Source organism: Protopterus annectens, chromosome 6.part0 (assembly GCF_019279795.1).
Source record: "Protopterus annectens isolate FY-2018-M chromosome 6.part0, PAN1.0, whole genome shotgun sequence".
In the NCBI taxonomy this organism is placed as follows: Eukaryota; Metazoa; Chordata; order Ceratodontiformes; family Protopteridae; genus Protopterus; species Protopterus annectens.
This window is the reverse complement of record NC_056737.1, coordinates 1,988,411,140-1,988,431,357: the sequence shown is the minus strand read 5'-3', so window position 1 is coordinate 1,988,431,357 and position 20,218 is coordinate 1,988,411,140. Positions and strand designations below refer to the sequence as shown.

Sequence of the window (20,218 nt, the reverse complement as noted above, 5' to 3'; positions counted from 1 at the left end):
GTGCCGGGGAGGGTTCCAGTCTCTTCGGAGCCTGAGCCTTCTTCTCTACCGGGAAGGGGTGCCTTCGAGGTCATGAGGAGTGTGCTGGCCCCACGATCAGCCTCTTCGGCTCCTCCCCCCATGGTGCCTGCATCTGCCTCTGCCCCTCCTGCAGACCCTAAACGAGGAGAACAAGTGCTCCAGGTCGCCCCAGTGGGTGCATCCTCCTCTTCCGAGGCCTCCCCTGATCATTCAGAGGAGCCCCCTCGAAAGAGGAAATGTAAGAGGAAGCATGTTGACTCCCCTGAGTCTGTCACTTCGGATACCGACTTAGAGGATTCGGAAGGGTCCGCGAGGTCCCTCTCTGAAGATGTCTCCTTCTCAGACATCCTTGAGATGCTTAGGCAGAGGGGGAACTGGACTACCCTTAACCCTTCTGAGGATGAGTTGGTATATCTGGACGCGTTTGGTTCTCACCCCTCCACCTCTTGGGAGTCTCCGCCTTTCGATCCACTGATGGCAGTGGTGGCTCGAAAGGCATGGTCAGCCCCAGACACAGTGGAACCAACTCCCCAGAGGCCCACGAAATTCATCACAGCACCACAAGACAAACAATTTTTGACAAAGGGTGTCCCTGTTGATGCTATGGTGGTAGCAGCGGCCACGAAAAAGGAGTTGGCTAAGACTTCTTCGTCTGTCCATCCCCCTAATAAGGAGTCTAGGACGATGGACAGATACGGGAAGCGGATGTTTTCCTCAGCAACCTTTTCCATGCGGTCGCTGAACTATTTGTTCCATTTTACACGCCTTCAAAGGGATCTCCTTAAGGAGCTAGGAGATACCCTTCAAGATCCATCAGCTGCGGGGGCCCAGAATAAGATTACCTCCCAGCTGGTGACTCTTAATTCGATAGTGAACTCCTCCATGCGGCTCATTTCTTATGCGGCCGATGGGGCGAGTAGAGCCACAGGCACAGGTGTGGCCTTGAGAAGGCACGCTTGGATGCAGTTATGTAACTTTGCGGACCCCTTCAAGGCGTCTTTCACCAATACCGTTTTTGATGGTTCTGCTCTTTTTGGACCACAGGTGAAGGATACCCTTACCAGGTGTGAGCAGGAAGGCAAGACTCTCTCTGCTTTCTAGTTTAAAACTGTCTTCCATTTTACCCCTTCCAGTCTTATCACATCTATTACATTCCTCTGTATCTGCCTCAGTTTTACCAACAATTTTTTGTTGCTCCTTAGTAACCTCACCATATATTCCTTTTTTGCTTCTTTATTGAAATTCCACTCCTTATTCTTCCCTTTCTAGTTCCCAGCTATCTACCTTTTTATCCAGTTGCTTGTACGTTTCAATCCCCAACTTCATATTAATACTGCCCTCATTTTTTTTCACTGCCAGTGCCAAACTCCTTCCCAAAATTCTTTCCACACATCTCCTTCCATCTCATGACCACAACTTACAGCTAAGTTTCTCCCTCACATTTCTTCCCCATGCAGATTTTCTACCTTATACTTTAACATCTCATTCCCAGCACTCATCCTACAGATCTACTTCCTCTGTTTATAACTTAACTGAAAATTTTTACCACTGTTGCAGACATTTCATCTAACTTTCATATGTACGACCTAATCCCCTCAGCTCCTTATATAGTGTCCATAGCTCTCCCACTCTCTGTTGTCCTCTACTATTTGTTTCTCCTTCTACAGTTATCATCCTCTTCTCATGCTACAAGTCTTCTAATGCTCTATAAATCTGTCCTACTAGCCTTTCTTATTTCACAACAGTTTTGCACATCACATCTTGTCAGTTCCACTTATTTTCTCTTTGATTGTTACCAACCCATCTGGTGTTGATGTCTTCACTTGATCACACACCATTCCCCTGCCCTAATCCATATTGCTTCTTAGCTTGTCAAAGTCATTGTGCCTCTCCTACAGTAATTTCTCTACCAACTGTATCCCCCTTTCATTCTTTCTGACTCTTTCCAATAGCTTCCTCATCATACTGTTTTTTCATTCCTCTACAACCCTTCCTTTCCCTACTCCTTTCCATCCTCATCTTTCTTTCCATTTTATATGTCTTCCTCCATCTTTTCACCAGAAAGCATTTAACATTTCTTTTCCTTTATTTCCCTTCCTGGCAACTTTCCGCTTCCTTTTTGCCTGACTTCTTGAGCTTGATTGACATATACTACATAGCCTTTATACTCCTGCTGTCCCCATCATCCTCTTCCCCCTTCATTTTCACCCTCCTTTTACCCTTAGCTTGCCTGTTCCACTACTGACATTGGATTGAAGCTAGGGTAGGGTATACTGCACTCCTGAGATGCTGTTGTTAAATCTATCACTTTAAGATGGTGACAGCCAAGGTGGATGTAGAAGATTTTGTGGCATTTATCACAAACAACAGGGTTGTATTAAAAGTTGAATATAACATTTCAGCATATCATTTTCTTATGTATGCACCACCCATGCTTAGTTATATATCAAACTAACAGTTTTACAATGAAATTTCTATATATATGTTTCACGCAATACCATTAACCCGCCATTGTGAGTATTACTCACTGTTTTGCTTAATATCTCTTCTAATTCCTTTCTTGTATCCTATCTTGTCACATGAGAGAACTAGATATTGTCTGCCCATTGTTTCCACATTATACACATTTATCCTTTATTCTTTCAAGTCTTTGCAGTTCTTTTTTCTCTGCATTTTTTGCTTCCTCTTATATCAACCAGTAAGCCTCCCCCTATTGGTTTTGAACCTATTCTTTCCTGTGTACTGCCGTATTGAGTATCCCTAGCAAGGAAGCGGGAGCTGACAAGAGTGGCCATCACCCAGTAAGCTATGCAGATAGTTCTGTGCCCTTGGGGCATTTTCAATGATGCCCTGATCTCCTGTGAGGATCTGCATCACCACTGGCTGTCCTGTAGCCTCCATATGCATCTGGCTTTCCACCCACATGCAAATGAGGGCTACCATCACCAGCGTGGAACGGTTAAACCCACTTACCTGGTCCTGCTGCTGCTTTTGACTTGTATGATGGCAGTCGACTGATGAAAACCCCTCTCACACTCCCCCATCAAACTGGGCAAGCCAGCATTGGCTGTTTACTCCCAACTTTCCCTTCCTGTTTCTTTCAGCACCATAGCAACTATTTGAACTTGAGCCATCTAGGTCATAGTCAGGCTTTTATACCACAACACCAAATAAACAAGGCTTCAAGACTGTATAATTTTTTGTAATAATACTTCTATTCCTTGTATTTTACATTTTACCTATTTAAACTGAAAATCCTTTTAACACATTCATAATAAAAAGTATGCTCCCAAATCTATCATATATCCTTAATATTTCATAGCAACATGGCCTTTTTTAGGTTTTCTTTGTCATCCATCCTTTAACTGGAATGGCTAACCTCAACTAAATCCTAAAATATTATATTTCTCCCTAACTTCCCTCACTTCTCTTCTGTAACTTACTTTCTGTCATCACCCACCATTTGCCAGCCAATTTCCAAATAAAAATCTTGTACTAAAGCTTTTTAACAGTTTTTCCTTTTTCTCTGATTCTTCTAGCAGTTGTATTTTCCATTGTTCCCCTCTACTGAGCTCTCATCAGACCCATTATAGAGTATAATGCCCCATTTGGAATGTACCTTACAAGGCATCTGCAGTAGCTAGAAAGGCAACAAAAATACTTCACAAACAGGATTATGGGACTCAAAACAGTTGCCCTATGCTGACCACCTCAAAAACTCTGGCTTTACTCTGTAGCATATTGCCTAACATACAAAGCTATGTCAAACCCTGAGCTGCTGGGCATGCTACACCTAAAGAAATTGCAATCCCTCAGAGCCACATGCTCTAGAGACCTAAACCTCATCACCACAATTAACAGGACATGCTGGAGGGATAGATTCATGTCCCAGAGACTTCCTGTACTCTGGAACAAACTACCTATCTATTGCAGGCAGAGTTCATCACTAGCACTCTTCAAGAAAAATCTTGATGAGTGGATGGGTAATAGGAAATTCACCCCGGGAATCACATCGGTGGCCCTGGTAGACAGGGGTGCAGGTAAATTGCATCTATGGGTAGCAAAAGCCAGGGAACCTTGTTGACTAGGTTTACATAGGCCCTAGGGCCGATAGCCTAGTACCTACCTATGAACCTATTTCCTAATTTATTTGTTTAATTGCCTACTTTGCTTGCTCCACTACTATGATGGCAGGGCCTTAGCTGGAGAGTGGGGGCCAATTATACTGAGAGTTGAAAAGATGTGAGCATTGCCAACCAAGCTGTTCCCTGTCTTTATATGGGGAGAAGCTTGCATTTGGGGACAAGAGGGCTAAGTGGCTCTTTGGTGACACAAGTGCTTATGCCACCACAAGGGGGGCAGGATTAAACCATTAAATGAATAACCTTACAGGAGGTTTTATTCTATATAATAGTATCAAAGTGAACAAGTTCAACACCGGCATGATGTAATTCTGCACATACTTGCAAACCTCCATTCCATATAATTTTTTTTTTAATTTGTGACTGTCTGACCTATTTTTTTTTTCTATTTTGTATTTCAGTTTCAGGGCTTTGTTCTTTTAAGTCCACAGTTTTAAAATATCTTGTTCTCTTTTTTTTAGAATTTGTAATCAAAATACTCCATCTTTGACCATGGATAAATAATTTGCTCTTTTTAGCTTGTCACAAAAATGTAATGGCATATGTTTCAGTCTAGAAAGCAACGTCAAGCATAATTTTCTTTGCCCAGAATTTCCAGTGGTTTAGTGATATGTTACCAAAGCAAATGTTTAGGGTTTTTCTTCCTTGTAGAGTGTACTCGTATGTCCCTCCTTCTGTAGCTTATGTTTCTTCTTGAACAGCTGCAGTAAAATAGTATGTCTTGAACAGCTGCAGCAAAAATTTCACCTCAGTGACCTCTTCCTGCACTCTGCTGTCCACTCTGCATTTCTTCTGTACATCTTTCATCATCATTTGTTCTTGGACATGCAGAAAAACTCATTCCTTATCATTAATTGGGCGTTATTTGTTGAGATTTTCTGGCCACAGTGTATCTGAAGCAGTAGTTTGCAGGTCCATTGCTGTGTCCACTTTTACGATTTGTGACCTTGACATCCCCTTCTAACTACTAAACCCAATTAGAAACCACAACTTCAGCTTGTGTAGCAGTAGCAGACCCTACTTGCTACTGCCTGTTCTCTGCCTCTTTAGCCATGTTACCATTCTTATCCCGTGAGCTGCTTCTCTTCCTTTGGACTGCTCATAAGTGCACACCACTGCAAAGGAACAGGAACATTTCCCCAGTCTCTGAGCCAAATTATTCCCCTTTATTAAGACCTCAGGTCTTAGTAAGTAAAGAACTAACTAAGTACTCTTTGCATTTCAGCCAACTGTCTTTGCTTCCAGAGATATTTGGAGGCAGTGAAGTAAGTACAGAATAGACTCCATGTCATCATGTTTCCTTCTGGTGCCCTTCTGTCTGTCTGCTCTCTAACTCCATCAGCTATTCCCCATTCCTTTGCTAGACCTGCTGCAGATTAGAATTAAACATCTGATATTGTCAATTTTCATTTTGTCCTCCATTTATGAGTTTGCCATTACCAAAGTTTGTGGCAACCAAAAACACTTAAGCTTCTCCCTTATCAATAATGCACCAACCCAAAATACCCTTGATCTCGTTTGCTGCTTGAGGTGAAAGTCATAGTTACTACTACTGTCCAGCTAAGTGATATATTCTTTATCAAAATTAATACTTCTTTAACAAAATTTGTTTAATTTTTAGGCTTATTTACTTTCTCTTGCCTATCACTTCCTTGTATTACAGTTTCTTCTAAATTAATCTACCTTTTCTTTTTTCACCTGTACTCTTGTATACTATTGTTACTGCGGTGGTGGTGCTGCGGTAGCGTTGTCACCTCACAGTAAGACGCTGTCCGGTTCGATTCTCAACTAGAGCGTCTTTTGCGTGGAGACTTGCGTGAATGGGCATACCTTTGTTGAAGGCTGTGTATCAGGGCTGTCAACTCAGCACGTAAAAATCTACTGCCAATCATTAGCGGACCAGAGTTCCGCTGTGGTGACCCCTAACCGGAAAAGCCGAAAGACACAACAATAACTCTTGTATACTATTGTTAGTATTCTCTTTCTCTCACCCCTTTCTACAGTTGTGTAGTTTTAAATTACCTTTGTTGGCTTTTTCTTCTATAGCTGTGACTGTTTGAAAAAAAAAAAAAGTTATTGTTTCATTACCTTTCTTCTAACTTCTGGTGTAGTATCTCTTTTGCTAGTTTAATGTTGGTGTTATGGCTGACAAGGAGAAAGGCCCTGTGGAGTTCAAAAATTGCCTCAAGTGCGGGCACAAAATTCCCTTTTCAGATGCATACACTTTATGTATATACTTCTTAGGCTGCCTGCACTTACAAGAAGACTGTGCCATATGCCATTCCATCCCAGAGCTATTATGGAAAGGAAAAATAAACACGTTCTCGAAGGATTGCTTCCTTCCTCTTTTGAACATGCTTTTTCTGGAGCTTCACCTACAAAATATAAGAAATCCAAATTGCCATCTCCAAGCCCTTCTACTTCTTTTTCAAGGACATCAGATCAGCCTAGGAAAAGACCTCTGTTGGAGCCGACTCCTCTGTTGGATCATAAAAAAAGAAAATCAAAAATGTAGGATCAGCCTTCAACCTTGAATCCGAAGCAAAAAAAAAAAAAAAAAATAGAATTATTGGATCCAACCTCAACATCGGATCTGAAACATAAAAAGAGAGAGGCATCGGATACGACTACCTTGGATCAATCATAGAAATTGTCCAGTCCATCTACTTCGTCAAGCCTAATTGTCTTACCAAGGACCAGATATTCCCTTTCCATGGACCCTGTCCCCTCCAGAGTCCCATCACCCTTTTTAGAAAGACCCAAGTCTCCATCTGTAATTTCCACTCGCTCCTCCAGGAGTCTTACGGAAGAAGATATGGAGAGATTGGTGAGAAGAATTCTCTTGGTACAGAGCCTGACAGGTGTCCCTTTGGCTCCTACCTCTTTGGGTGAAGAGGTCTGATCCTCCACTACCCCCCCCCTACCAGTTTCTCTTCTGACTCCTTCCATGGGCTCAGAGTCCTTGGATCTAAGCCCTCTGTCTCTTACTGCCTCAGATCCAAGGATATCCTTATCCTCGGATGTGAGACTTGCTCTTAGCACTTCAGTTCAGTTCAGTCAGATCTGGGGAGCTCTCAGAGTCGAGGCTACCCTGTCAAAGTTTTCAGAGCCGTCTGTGTGCCTCGAGGCCTTGGCACAGATAATTTCAGCTCTGGTTTCCTCAGAGCAGGGAAGGACTACAGTCCAAAAGCATGCTTTTTCGACCTGGGTCCTATTCCTCTCTGGGGAGGTCTGCCTTTGAGGTTATGGAGAGAGCCTTGTCTGCCTCAACAACACAGATGGTTCCTACCCCCTCGGATCCTCAGTCTGCATCCTTGCTCTCTCTGTGTTTGGAGTCTCACCTCTCTTCTTCACAGGGACAGCCAATACCGAAACCCCAGGCTTTCCAACAGGGTTTCTGATACCTTCCCAGAACAATTCACTGAGGAAGTCCCTAAGAAGAAGACGTGCAAGAGAAAGCACTTGGACTCCAGAGGAATCTATCATAGAAGATACAGACTTTGATGAAGGTGAAGGGTCCCCACAGTCACCTCCTGATGAAGCCTCATTTGGAGACATCCTTGAAATCCTGAAACAGAGTGGTGGTTGGAAGCTCAGCAACCTTTTGTCCGAAGCATTCGGTACTGGCCTGTCTACTTCCTGGGTGCCTCTGCACACTAACAAGCTCATTGAGTTGATCTCTCGGTGGGCATGGAAGTATCCTGATATCGTGATACCATTGAACCAATACTATGGTGACCTGACAAAATTCTGGCAGCACCATAGGACAAACAGTTTTGGGCAAAAGGGGTGCCTGTTGATGCTGTGGTTGTGGCAGCAGCTATGAAGAAGGAACTTGCTGGGGAGAGTTCCACAGTTCATCCCCCCAACAAGGAGTCTCGGGCAATGGACAGGTTTGGGAAGCATGTCTATGCTTCAGTGACCTTCTCTTTAAGGTCAATGAACTATCTGGCACATTTCATCGGGTTACAGAGAGACCTCATTAAGGAACTTTCTGACACCCTCTCAGGATTCATTTCTGAAGAAGTGCAAACATCTGTAACTTCTCAGTTGGCTACCCTGCAATTGATTTCCAGTTCTTCCATGAGGCTCATTTCAAACATAGCTGAAGGAACACCAAGGGCAGTGGATTCAGGCATTTCCATTAGGAGGCATGCCTGGATGCGCTTTTGTGATTTTGCAGAGCCCTTCAAGTCTTCGTTCATCAATGCTTCCTTTGACGGCATGCTTTTGTTTGGTCCCAAGGTAAAATACACATTATCCAGGTGTGAAAAGGACGGAAAGATCCTCTCATAGGTTCATAGGTAGGTACTAGGCTATCGGCCCGAGGGCCTACGTAAGCCTAGCCAACAAGGTTCCCTGACTTACGCCACCCAAGAAAGTTATTTTCCTGTGCCACTGTTGAGCAGAGACACAGAAGTGATCCCCGGGGTGTATTTCCTATTTCCCATCCACGCATCAAGATTTTTCTTGAAGAGTGCTAATGAAGAACTTTGCTTCACATAGATGGGTAGCCTGTTCCAGAGAATGGGAAGTCTCTGGGACAGGAATCTATCCCTCCAGCATGTCCTGTTTATTGTGGTGACAAGGTTTAGGTCCCTAGAGCATGTAGCTCAGAGTGATTGGGATTTCTTTAGGTGTAGCATGTCCAACAGCTCTGGGTTTGACATAGCTTTATATATTAGGCAGAGATCACCTCAGAGTAGGTGATATGCTATGGAGTCTGTCTGCTAACAGCATACTTTTTTCCACCCATCAAAGATCCTTTTCCAAGAAATAACAAGGTAGTGGGAAAATGTGGTTCAAAAAGTCCCAGGGACCTTTCCATGACACACATGGAGGTAGTTCCCCCATGGGTAGAGGGGAAACTTCAATGGCAGATGCTGCCTCCATGGCAGAGGTGGCCCACAAAACCAAGGGTCCAGAGATTCTTTCTTTGGCCGACTCTTCCAGAGTTCCTGAAAGGAAGCCCGGTTGCCCTCCTCTGGAGGCAGTCTGGGGTCAACTTTCCCTGAACCAGAAAATCTAGTTAGAAATAACAACAGATACTTAGGTGCAGAGGATCATTTCAAGAAGTTATAGAATACCATTTTCTCTTCCTCCTTCAACTTCAAGAAAAATCTGTGATGTTCCATCCAGTCAGAGGGAACAACCAGCAATTCAGATACAAAGGCTGCTAGAAAAAGGGGTCATCCAAGAGGTCCCACCAGATCAGATAGAATCTGGAACTTACTCAAGATTCTTTTTAGTGCCAAAGAAAACAGGGGACTGGAGATCAGTTCTGGATCTCAACAACTTAAACAAGTCAGTTCGATGCACCAAGTTCCGGATGGTTACTATTCAGCCCATTCTTCTCTTTTTGGGCAAGGATAAATGGGTGTGCTCAATAGACTTCAGGATGCATAATATCACATAAAGATGAACAGATGATCAAGAAGGTACTTACACTTCCAACTGGGAGACAGTCATTACCAGTCCAGAGTTCTACCTTTTGGTCTCACCACAGCCCCCAATGTGTTTACCAAGTGCATGGCAGTAGTTGTAGCTCACTTGAGACTGCAGGGATTCTGGGTGTTTCCATATCTAAATGACTGGCTCATTTCTGCCCTGACCAGGCATCAACTGTTACAGGCAAAAGACCAGGTTCTCCAGACATGTTCTCTTCTGGGGATAACCATAAATTACGACAAATCTCTTATGGAAAGGGGTAACATAAATGTTCTGCCTGTTCTGAGTTATTCATATTTGCATTTAAATTACAAGGGCTAATAAAATTCATGGGAATGCATGGCTAGGCTTTTAAAGATCCTTCAGGGTCAGTAACCTAGTAAGAAACTATCAAAGTATGATAGGTAGTGTTTAATTATTTTTGGAATAAGGTGTTATCAGAAAGTTCTATACTGAAATATAAACCATTAATTTTAAAGATTTTTATGTGAAATAACTGCATTCACTGTGTTCATTTATATTACAGAAAATTATCAAATACATCTGATATATCTTTTTTCACTTTCAGTTCCTGAAGTTGTTTCTCCTGAACCAGAAGTTACAGTTTACCCACCTTCTATAATAGCACCTATAGAAGATACTACCACTGTGGAAGGGCATGCGGCTTATTTCCAATGCAGAGTTGCTGGATCAGGTTTGCATATTTTTTGTTATTATTGCCTTACTTAACAATCCATGGTATACTGAGGAGGTGCTTTTAATCAAAGCTGTTAATACTTATTTGTAGTTCTTCTGTGTCTGTGAAGTGTGGTGCATGAGGTTTCTTTTGACAAGTTACCTCCTGTCTAATGTCCCCTTACTGATCAGCAAGCAAAATAAATAACTTGGCCTTTTAGTGTTTCACTCTTTTCCGATGCAGGAAGTGAGTTTTCTTTATTTACTCAAATTATTTGTTAATTGGGTAAGTGGACTGGTCATCTGTTCTTTTCAGCCACAACTTGGGCTCCAGGTAAAGTATATACAATTATGCACAGAAATCAAAAATGAATGCATAGCAATGATTTGATAAATTGTGGAAAAAGCTATAATAGTAGATCCATTGTATAGTAGGCAAAAAACAGTTATTTTAAAGCAGTCATGGCAAGGCTAGCCACTCAGCAGTGTAAACATTGGCTCTAGGTGGTTGGTTTACATTGTTTCCAGAAAACGTTAATAGTTTCTTTGTTTCAGATGTTGTGTAATTTTATTTGTGAGGTATGGCTAGATTTGGAAAAGGCACCATTTTCTTTCATTAGTTCATGTTATAAGTCTGACTAACTCAGAATATTGTTAGGGTTGCTTCTAATGGGGTAACATGTTGTTCTGATAGATGGTTTTGAATGCAGTGGTTGGTAGTATTGTAGCTTTACAGTTTTGAATAAAAGTGCATTTAGATGGCAGAGTCATTGTGCTGATGATTGGTAGTCGCTGACATTTCTTTAGTAATTCACAGTGGTGTATTTTTGAGTTCACAAGCAGGACAGAGCAACATATCTTATTAACTGCAGTTTGAAATGTGTGGGTATTAGCAACAGAAAATAATGCAGCTAAGAACAGGCCACATTCAAGCTTGGGAAGTAAAATATTTCTTCCTGCTCTGATGTCTGGAGAGAATGTGTGATCATTTTAATTGTGACATACTTTGTTAAAATGTTGTCTCTGTATGTAATTTGAAAGATAGGATGAGATCTAAAGTCAAGCCTAGGAAATTTTTTTTTGGTTAAGATCGACAGCAAGTTATTCTGTGAATGAAAAAGTTTGAGTGGAGAAGTGTCAATAAGTTTATGAAGAGTGGTAGAAAGCATTACACCTGATTTACTATTATTGGTAGCTAGTTTATTTTATAGGGCCAGTTGTACAATCTTGTGAATTCAAATTGCCTTATCTGAACTTAGCAAAAAAGCAAAGAGTTAGGTTTGAAGTTGATGGCTGTAACTTTATGTCTTGATAAAAAAAGAAAGAATAATGATGGCTATGGCACTGAGCCCTGAGGGACTCCAATGTTGAAAGCATTTATGTTGGAAAAAGTGGCAGCAGTGAGATCTGGAATGCTCTGTTACTTAAATAATTCTGTAGTCATTTCATTGTTCCTGAACCGTTTATTTTTTTTCTAATTAATATAACAGAATGGTGTGCTGAATGTTTCAAAACCTCAAGTCATGTCAGTAAAGACCCCAGCTGTAGATAAGCTTACATTCATGTTGTTATAAATGTTGTCAGTCTGTTAGTATATAAAGTCAATGTGCTAAAGCCATTACTGAAACCATGTTCTTCTTTTAGTAAACCTTAACTATAATGTGTTTGAAATTTGTTTATATACTAGTTTTTTGAAAGTTTTGTGAAAGAACACATACACTTGAAATCTTGGAGCTAGCTGTCTGGGACATAATTTGGGAAGTGGAATTATTACAGTCTATTTGAAGGAATCTGGAATAATGGCAGTATATCCAGATAGTGTACAGATGTGTACAGCCATTTTGGCTACTAAGCAAAGGAAAGTAGGGTAGATTTTCCTGTATTTAAATCAAAATCATGCTTGATTAAGGGATAAGTCTTTAAAGTAAAGGTTGGGCAAAAGTCTATTAATAGTTTATGCAGAGCTGAGGTACTTGTTTAGATGGGTGCTGGATGATTTTGTAATGTTTGAGCCTGTTTTGTTATGTTGTTCAGGATAATGATTAAGTAGATCTTGTATACAAAATAAAAGAGAGACTATAGACAAGTGTAGTTAATTGCAGATATATCAATAGTGTTTCTAACTGTTTTCTGAAATAATCTTGGGCATATTGTTAAGACAGGTTGCCTTTTTATGAAATATATAGCTTTGGCTGAATTACTTACAGCTCTGCATTTTGTCTAATGTTTAAGTGTGCTTGGTGTAGATTATCTTTGAGTTGTTATTTTTTTCCATACTTTCCACACCTTTTCTAAAGTTTTTATTTTCCCCTCTTAATCAAGAGCATTGCTGCTACCTAAGATATCTTGAAACCTGTGGAAGTAGAAAGTAATGCTGGCTGAGCCTGCAAATAGTCAGATTTGATCAGTGCTTTACCCTGGTAACCAAAATTAAATAAAAGTAAAATAAATAAAGTATGAATGACTTCAGGTCTGGTTCTTGCATGGCATCCCTGTATTAGCAGTTGGGGGATTTTTAGTATTTCTAATGACTAAAGTGATACTACTGGAGAGTGGTTACTCAGCGACTTGATATGACTTGTAATGTTTTGACAACAATAAGGAATATTGGTTATGACAAAATCTAGAATGGAAGCATTACCTGTAGAAGGATTTAGTCCTGTAGATAGTTTTACTAGTTGTTAAAATCCAAAATGTTAGGCATCATTTAGTTAAGTATATGTAGACCAAGTGTGTTGTTATTGAGATCCCCTAATAGTATAGAATTATGTTTGATACAATGAAGGAACATACTAGCATTGAATTCTTCCACAGTGATTAATGTATGCTACACCTTTCTGAATGCAGGTATTCCTTTCTAGGAGCAATTTACCTGTTATTCTGTTTAGAGCATCATCTTTTATGGTGTTTGCTTGAAATATTTGTATGATGCCTAGTATGATATCACTGTAGATAATCGGTAGTACTTCACTTTCTGTTCTTATTCCATATCTCCCATCAGTGATAATATTATTATTTTGTTTAACATAGCCAGATGGAGAAAAAATGATCTTTTAGCTACGTTTATATTACAGCCAGTATGTGAGGATGCATCAGGAGCATCCGTAATTTGAGTATAATTCAATAATTGTCGACACTACTGGTATTGATCTGACCAAGTTTTAAATATCTTGAGTGTGTAGTTATGTATGAGGCTGTACCTTGATTAGGTGTCAGAAGGCCTAAATATAGTTGTATATCCCCCAATAAGTTGAGTCTAATTATGGAAAGATATAAGTTAATAAGTATTTTTTAAGAGGGGAGTGGGTGTTAAGGTAGTTTTGTAGTAGGTTTAAGATGGGGGAAGCATAGAGAATAGTTTGGAGCAGGAAAGTTGTAGCAATGTGTTTTCTTGCTGAAGTGATTAGGTATGGTAGTATTCTGTTAAGGGAACCAACCTTTTTCACTTCATTTATGGGATGGTTGAACTTCAAATTTCGTTCAACTATTACACTTAGTATCTTTGTGTGAGATACCAGTTTGATTTTGGTGCTGTGTAGTTGAGAGTTTGAGAGACATATTTGAGTTGAAATAAGGAATTACTGGGTTAGCTTTCTTAGATTGTCAAATATACTTGCAGAGCAGGTGGCTGTGGAGTCATTGGCGTAGCGCACTATAGTGGGGTACTTACTAATGTTATGGAGATTATTTATGAAGATATTGAAAAGTAGTGGTCCAAGAATTTATCCACGGGGAACCATACTGATATAGAGAGAAAGGAAGATACAGTATTTTGCCATTTAATAGCCTGTGATCTATTGCTGAAGTAGCTTTAAAACTAGGTTAGATAGGGCATATTCAAACCAAGTGAAGATAGTGTACATATAATTTAGTTTGGGAGACTGTGTCAGATAGTTTAGATTGGTTGAGGAAGACTGTGAATACCAAGTTGCCGAGGTTTCTGTTGTGGTTTATGGTACTGAAAAAACTAATGGTATAATATTATGTTTGATACAATCAAGGAATATGCTAGCAGTTAATTCTTCTATAGTGGATATGCAAGTAGTGGGGAATGTATACTACACCTTTACAAATGCAGATACTCCTACCTAGGAGCAGTGCTGTAATTTGATTAGAAACCATGTAGAGCTGGGGGAGAAGAGTTTGTCAGTAAAATATGTGTCAAGCTGAGACAGGCTATGTTTTTTAATCCTCTTGATAGGGGAGATAGTAAGGCAATGGGGCTATAGTTGGAAAGGTCTGTAGAGTTACTGTCTTTGTGCAGTGGCAATATATATGATTTGTTTCATAGAGCAGGTACATAATTTTCTTTTATGGATCAAATTATTAGGAAGGATACTAGCGTCTTCTGTGTGGAGACATGCGTGAATGGGCATACCTTCATTGAAGATTGTGCGTCAGGGCTGGCAACTCGGCATGTAAAAATCTACTGCCAATCATTAGCGGACCGGAGTACCGCTGTGGCAACCCCTAACCGGGAAGAGCTGAAAGACACAATAACAACTGGGTAAACTATAGTGCAAGCAGGTATTTTTATATATTCTGCTAGTAAAATGTAAGTAGCAAGAGTTGTAGGTTTTAGGCATTGTAGAAGCCTTCTATTAGTTGAGGTCAGTATAACATTGAAAAAGAATGTTTGGTTAATATTTACACTTGTTGATAGTGACTTTTGCATAGTTGGGCAGAATTTTTAGGACTGAACTCACTGTCTGCATAAAATAATTGTTGAATTAGGTGGAGATACTATTTGCTTCTGAGTCACTGGTAGAGGGGCTTGATTAGTTGCTTGTTGTGACTGGGATGCAGTAGTTGATTTATTGAGCTCCAGAAGAATTTGGGGGGGTTGTGGCTGAGATTTTGCAGGTTAGTGTAATATTACTTTTTGTACTGTTTTATCTTTGTTTGGTGCAATTTCTGTGGATTTTTTTTTAAGTTTGTACATTTTGTTGAGTTCTGCTCTTTTTCCAGGTTTTCCATATTTTATTTCTTTGAATCATAAGCTGTTTTTGTCTGGTTGCCTAACCAGGGAGCTGGGTTTGCTTAGATCATTTTGGTTCTGGTTGGGGCTAGTTCATTCAGGATGTTTAGAAAGGATTTTTTTTTTTGAAATTGCTATAGCTTCATCCAGAAGGATGTATTGTAGTGGGCTCCAGTTGATAAGTTTTAGGTGTGACATGAAGGTGCTATGGTCGGCGTTGCAAGTAGTGAAGTTGCATACTTGGTTGTAGTATGTTGACAAGATCTCTAATGGCAGAAGTGGATATGTGATCACTTAGAGTGCCTGGTAGTGAGCCACTAGAGATGATTCTGTTTGAGGTATTGGTAAGGTTCCAGTCAATGGTGCAACTGGTTCAATTCTTGTTGCTTCTGGTTGGAGTTGATATGAGTTGAAAGAGGCTGAACAGATTTAGTTCCTGGAAGTATGAAATCAACATGGAGTTGAAATGTTGCAATTTTCTAGTCTTTATACACACACACACACACACACACACACACACACACACACACACACACACACACACGTGCACGTGTACATGTCTGTATGTATATGTATATGTGTGTATGTATGTATATATATATATATATATAGAGAGAGAGAGAGAGATAGCTATTATTTCTGAATATGTTTCTCACTCCATTTTGAAACTGGAGTATTAATTTATATATCTTTGCTGAGATATTTTTTACTCTTTCATTTTATCTGCCTAAAGAAATTTACTTCTCATTCCTGAAATTTCACACACATGCATGAACACACACACACACACACACACACACACACACACACACACACACACACACACACACACACACACATGCTCATACACATTAAGTAAAGGAGTTTTTATGTCTTGGATCATCAGGCTTCCCTGGATATCCTTTCTATACCCTTTCCTTCTGTGATCCAGCCATAACTTACAGTTCCCATGCACAAGTAGGGTATGGAGTACACTAATCACTCATGAGAATATTCATCCACCTATCACTCTTAGATGATCATCATTCTGATCACTGCTGTTGTAGCCTTAATTATATGGGTTGTATCCTGCACAGGATACGACAGAAAGACAGCTTCCAAAGCTTTAGTGGCATGATCCACAAGCTGAAACCATTTTCAGCTCAAGCTGAGGTGAGCTGAAGAAAAAGCATGGTTTGGGTGCTAAGCCCTTCAGAATTTTCCTGTCGCAGAAGAGAGCGTGTGGGCTTTAGTTATTTATTTATTTATTTATTTATACAACGTGTTGGAGCACTGATCCCATTGGACCAATTTCAGTCTCAACCTGGAGGGAAAAAACTTCCACACTTACTATTCATGACATAGACTGAACTTTTTCTGAGAAAATATGCATTTTAATTTAGTAAAAAGTGTTGTCATTGACTGTCACATGACTTTTAGTAACTTTTAAAGAGTAGTGTTACTTTTTACTTTTGTGGAAAGAAGTTCTTTTTTCTGAGGGAAAAATTATGTTATTTTTACATTTGAAAGCTGGGGTAAGCGTTTAAAGTGCTTTTTAATGTGTTTTCTGGTAGAAAAACTAAATTTTTTACTAATTAGCAATTTTATTGACTATAGCTGCTAGACTTCCCTGGGGAATCAGGCACCTGAAGAAGTAGTATGATTTATTGCAACTGGACTTTCCCGAACCTCCACCAATTCCTCCTGTTCTTTCAGCGTTGAATAATGTTTTTATCATGACTTGTAACTTATCTGACAGCCAGCCTGCTGCCCCCCAAAAAATCAAGTTAGATGGTATAAAGCCTCAGTCTTATAATTTTTTTTTAATTTTAAAACAAAATTTAAAGTCCTCTCTCTTGATAATACAACCATTGAAGTCACTTCTTATAGCAAATGATTAGAGGTGATAGTGGATAATAAGCTTACATTCAACCTCCATATACAGAATTGCATAAGAAAAACTAATCAAAAATTAGGAATGCTTTACAGAGCCAAAAGCTTTCTCACTGACGCAGCTAAAACTACACTTGTCACTACTTATCTTCTCCTCACACTTCTTTATGGTATTCCCATCCTTACTAACCTCCAGGCTTCACAAAAATTAAAATTTGAACAATGCTATAACAGACTTGCTAAATTTTCAGCAAAGACCCGTTTCTGAACTCACCACTCTATAGCACTAAAAAGCCTAAACTAGTTAGAACTGCCTTAACAGCTAACATATACCAAGCTGCTTACCACCTATAAAATTATCCAGTACTAAAAACCATTCTACACAACTATGTTCCCAGTAAGTTCAGTGACCAAGAACTCCTATCTGTCTACAGACCTATTAAATCTGCTGGGCATTGTCTGTACTCATACCCTCCCTCCCATCTTTCAGAATCACTCTGAAAGACTTGCCAGGTAAAATCTGGTCCTGTTCTTGATCAAAACCAGGATAAATTATATCCCCAAATGCGAATAAGTACCTTTTTCATTCCTTACACCTCATAACTCTCCCTTCTTCACTTACTTCCTTCTATCTAATTTTCTTCTCTGACTTTCTTTCTAAACGTACCATAAGATTGTTTTTTCCCCTCATTTCATATCGCAGTTCCTGTTTGCATTAGACTAACTTACCTTTAATTTCGATGCAAACGGTCTAAAAATTCGCTAAATATTAAATGATTATTATATAACTTGTATCGATTCATAACCAATATTTTTATATTATGTATAATTTGGTATAATTATTTAAACTGTAGATGTTTTTGTTTTATTTCTTAAGATTGTAAAATTATTATTCTTAAAATGTTTTTTAATAATTTGGAGCTTTTCTTCGCTGAAAATGGGCATCTACCCAGTTGGACTTTCATGATCATCAAGTGTTAGTTAGTAAATAAATAAATATTCTAATCCCAGATCTGACCCCACAAGTATTGCTCCAGTAACCCTGCTGCTGCTAAACGTCAGCTTACTAACCCTTATCCCTTATCTAATCCCTTACCTTCTGACAAGGACGGGAAAGCTTTCAATAGATATAGGAAAAAAGTTTATTTTTCTGAAATACTTACATTTAGAATATTCTACTGTCAAGCTCATATGTTAAAGTTTATGCTTGCCTGTTTTGATAATATGAAGAATATTATGGCATCCATTTCCTCTTCTGAGAAAAAGAGGAAAGAATCATCTTCTTTGGGTAACTTCATTGTTTCAGTGTATCAAGTGGCTACCCACTGTTTGAAATGTCTTGTGATGCCACTTCAGGGCTGCTGCCCACTGAAGTGTCCAGAGAAGGTTTGCCTGGTTTCTTACTCAAAACCTTCCAGAGGATGTCAGAGTTAAATATTGAATTCTCCCTAAGAAAGAGAGTTATTTTTGGACCACCTGCTGTAAAGGTCCTTAAAACCTGTGATGAAAGTGGTAAGCTGATTCAAGGATTTCTCAGATTTTTTCCTTTTCCAAGTTTACCAAGGAGTTTAATGCTACCAATACAACCTTTTTCAAAAAGCAGAAAAAAAAAAACAAACAAACAAACCCAGCAAGCCACTGGTAAGAAAATGCTTAAAAATCAATAGCAAGGAGGTTCCAAAAATAAAGGAAGACACCCCCCCCCAAACAAAGTGTAGTCTAATAAGTCTGAATGGTTATCTGCTGGACTCCGCTCCACATCCACCCTGGAAAACTCGTAAACCTTCCAGAAAGTCTGAACCTCAATTTCTCTGTTCTTCCTTTTCAAGACATTCTCCCTCATCTGCCAGTCTGAACTCCTCTTTTCCCTCCTGTCATTCAACATCTGATGTTTCAAGGGTTAATGGTAGCAGTTCAGCATGCTTAGAAGGGTTTTGTTCAAGAATGTCTGAGGGGCCAAGGAAAGAGGATTCATGGAGACCATTTCTGGATCTTTCTTTTTAGACTTGTTTGTGATAGTTCCCAAATTCAAAATGTTATCCCTTCACAACATACCTCTTATCACATTCCTATAGATCCAGATTTCAGATGTTTCTTAAGATTTTCTGTGTCTGTATTACTTTATCAGTTCTTTGCATTACCCTGTGGGCTATCCACTGCTCCAATGGTATTCACAAAGTTTCTAGCATCTAACTATTGTGATAGCCTACTGTAGACTGCAAGGTATTCACATTTTCTTTATTCAGATGACTTACTTATCATTGCAGAGTCTTTTTCAAAGTATTAGGAATCCCTCACTGGGGAGAGAGAACTTCTATGTAGACTAAGGTTTCGGGAGAACATAAAAAAGTCTTCTCCTTCTCTCAGTATTGTTTTCCTGTGGTGTCTCATAGACACCTCATTTCAAAGAGCTTCTCTTCCACAGGAAAAGTAGATGTCTATCTAGTTATATTTCTCATAACTTTTTTAACTGAGACTACTGTGTCAGCCATGGAATTTCTCAGGATTCTGTGTCTTGTGGCTTCTATTATTCTTCTAATTCATCTACCAAGACTCCACATGATTAGAAAATTCACTAGTACCTAAATCATGTATGGTCCAAACATCAACATCCCATGTCATTCCAGATTCTAATTGTTGAGTTTTCTGAAAATATATTTATCATTTATCCTTTGCTGGCCAGGTTAGTGATACTAGGTTAGTATCCTCTTTTCAGGGGAACCTGAGGTGATATTATTTAAGGGAGATTTTTGGGTGGAGAGATCAAATTTATCAGACTTCAGGTCCACCGCTCCCTCTCACTATCTCCCTTATTTTTGTATGTTTTTGATGCTGTGGTGAGGATCTGTATTTTTGCTTTCCTAGCATTGACCATTTCAGGGCTTTAAACTCCCTTTCTCTGGTGGCATGAGAGCTCTGAAGGACTTGACACCCAAATCACTTTTTTTATTCAGCTCAGCTGGAATTTGGGCTTGTGGAAGATGCCATTGAAGCTTTGGAATGGATGGCTGATTGAATTGCATGCGATACGTCACTCGATGGGTTGCCAACTGGCTTACTGACAGAACCCAGACTGTAAAAG

At 39.7% G+C, this 20,218-nt stretch overlaps 1 protein-coding gene across 20 annotated transcripts in view; it reads left to right on the top strand.

The window, feature by feature from the left end:
- The window catches only part of LOC122805019 (titin-like), a 759,244-nt gene that overhangs the window by 237,334 nt on the left and 501,692 nt on the right, over positions 1 to 20,218 (top strand). For all 20 annotated transcript variants that reach the window (XM_044075290.1, XM_044075281.1, XM_044075295.1 and 17 more), the window contains one exon: positions 10,180 to 10,305. In XM_044075290.1, coding sequence (XP_043931225.1) covers positions 10,180 to 10,305 — 126 coding nt within the window. The remainder of the gene's footprint in view (positions 1 to 10,179; positions 10,306 to 20,218) is intronic.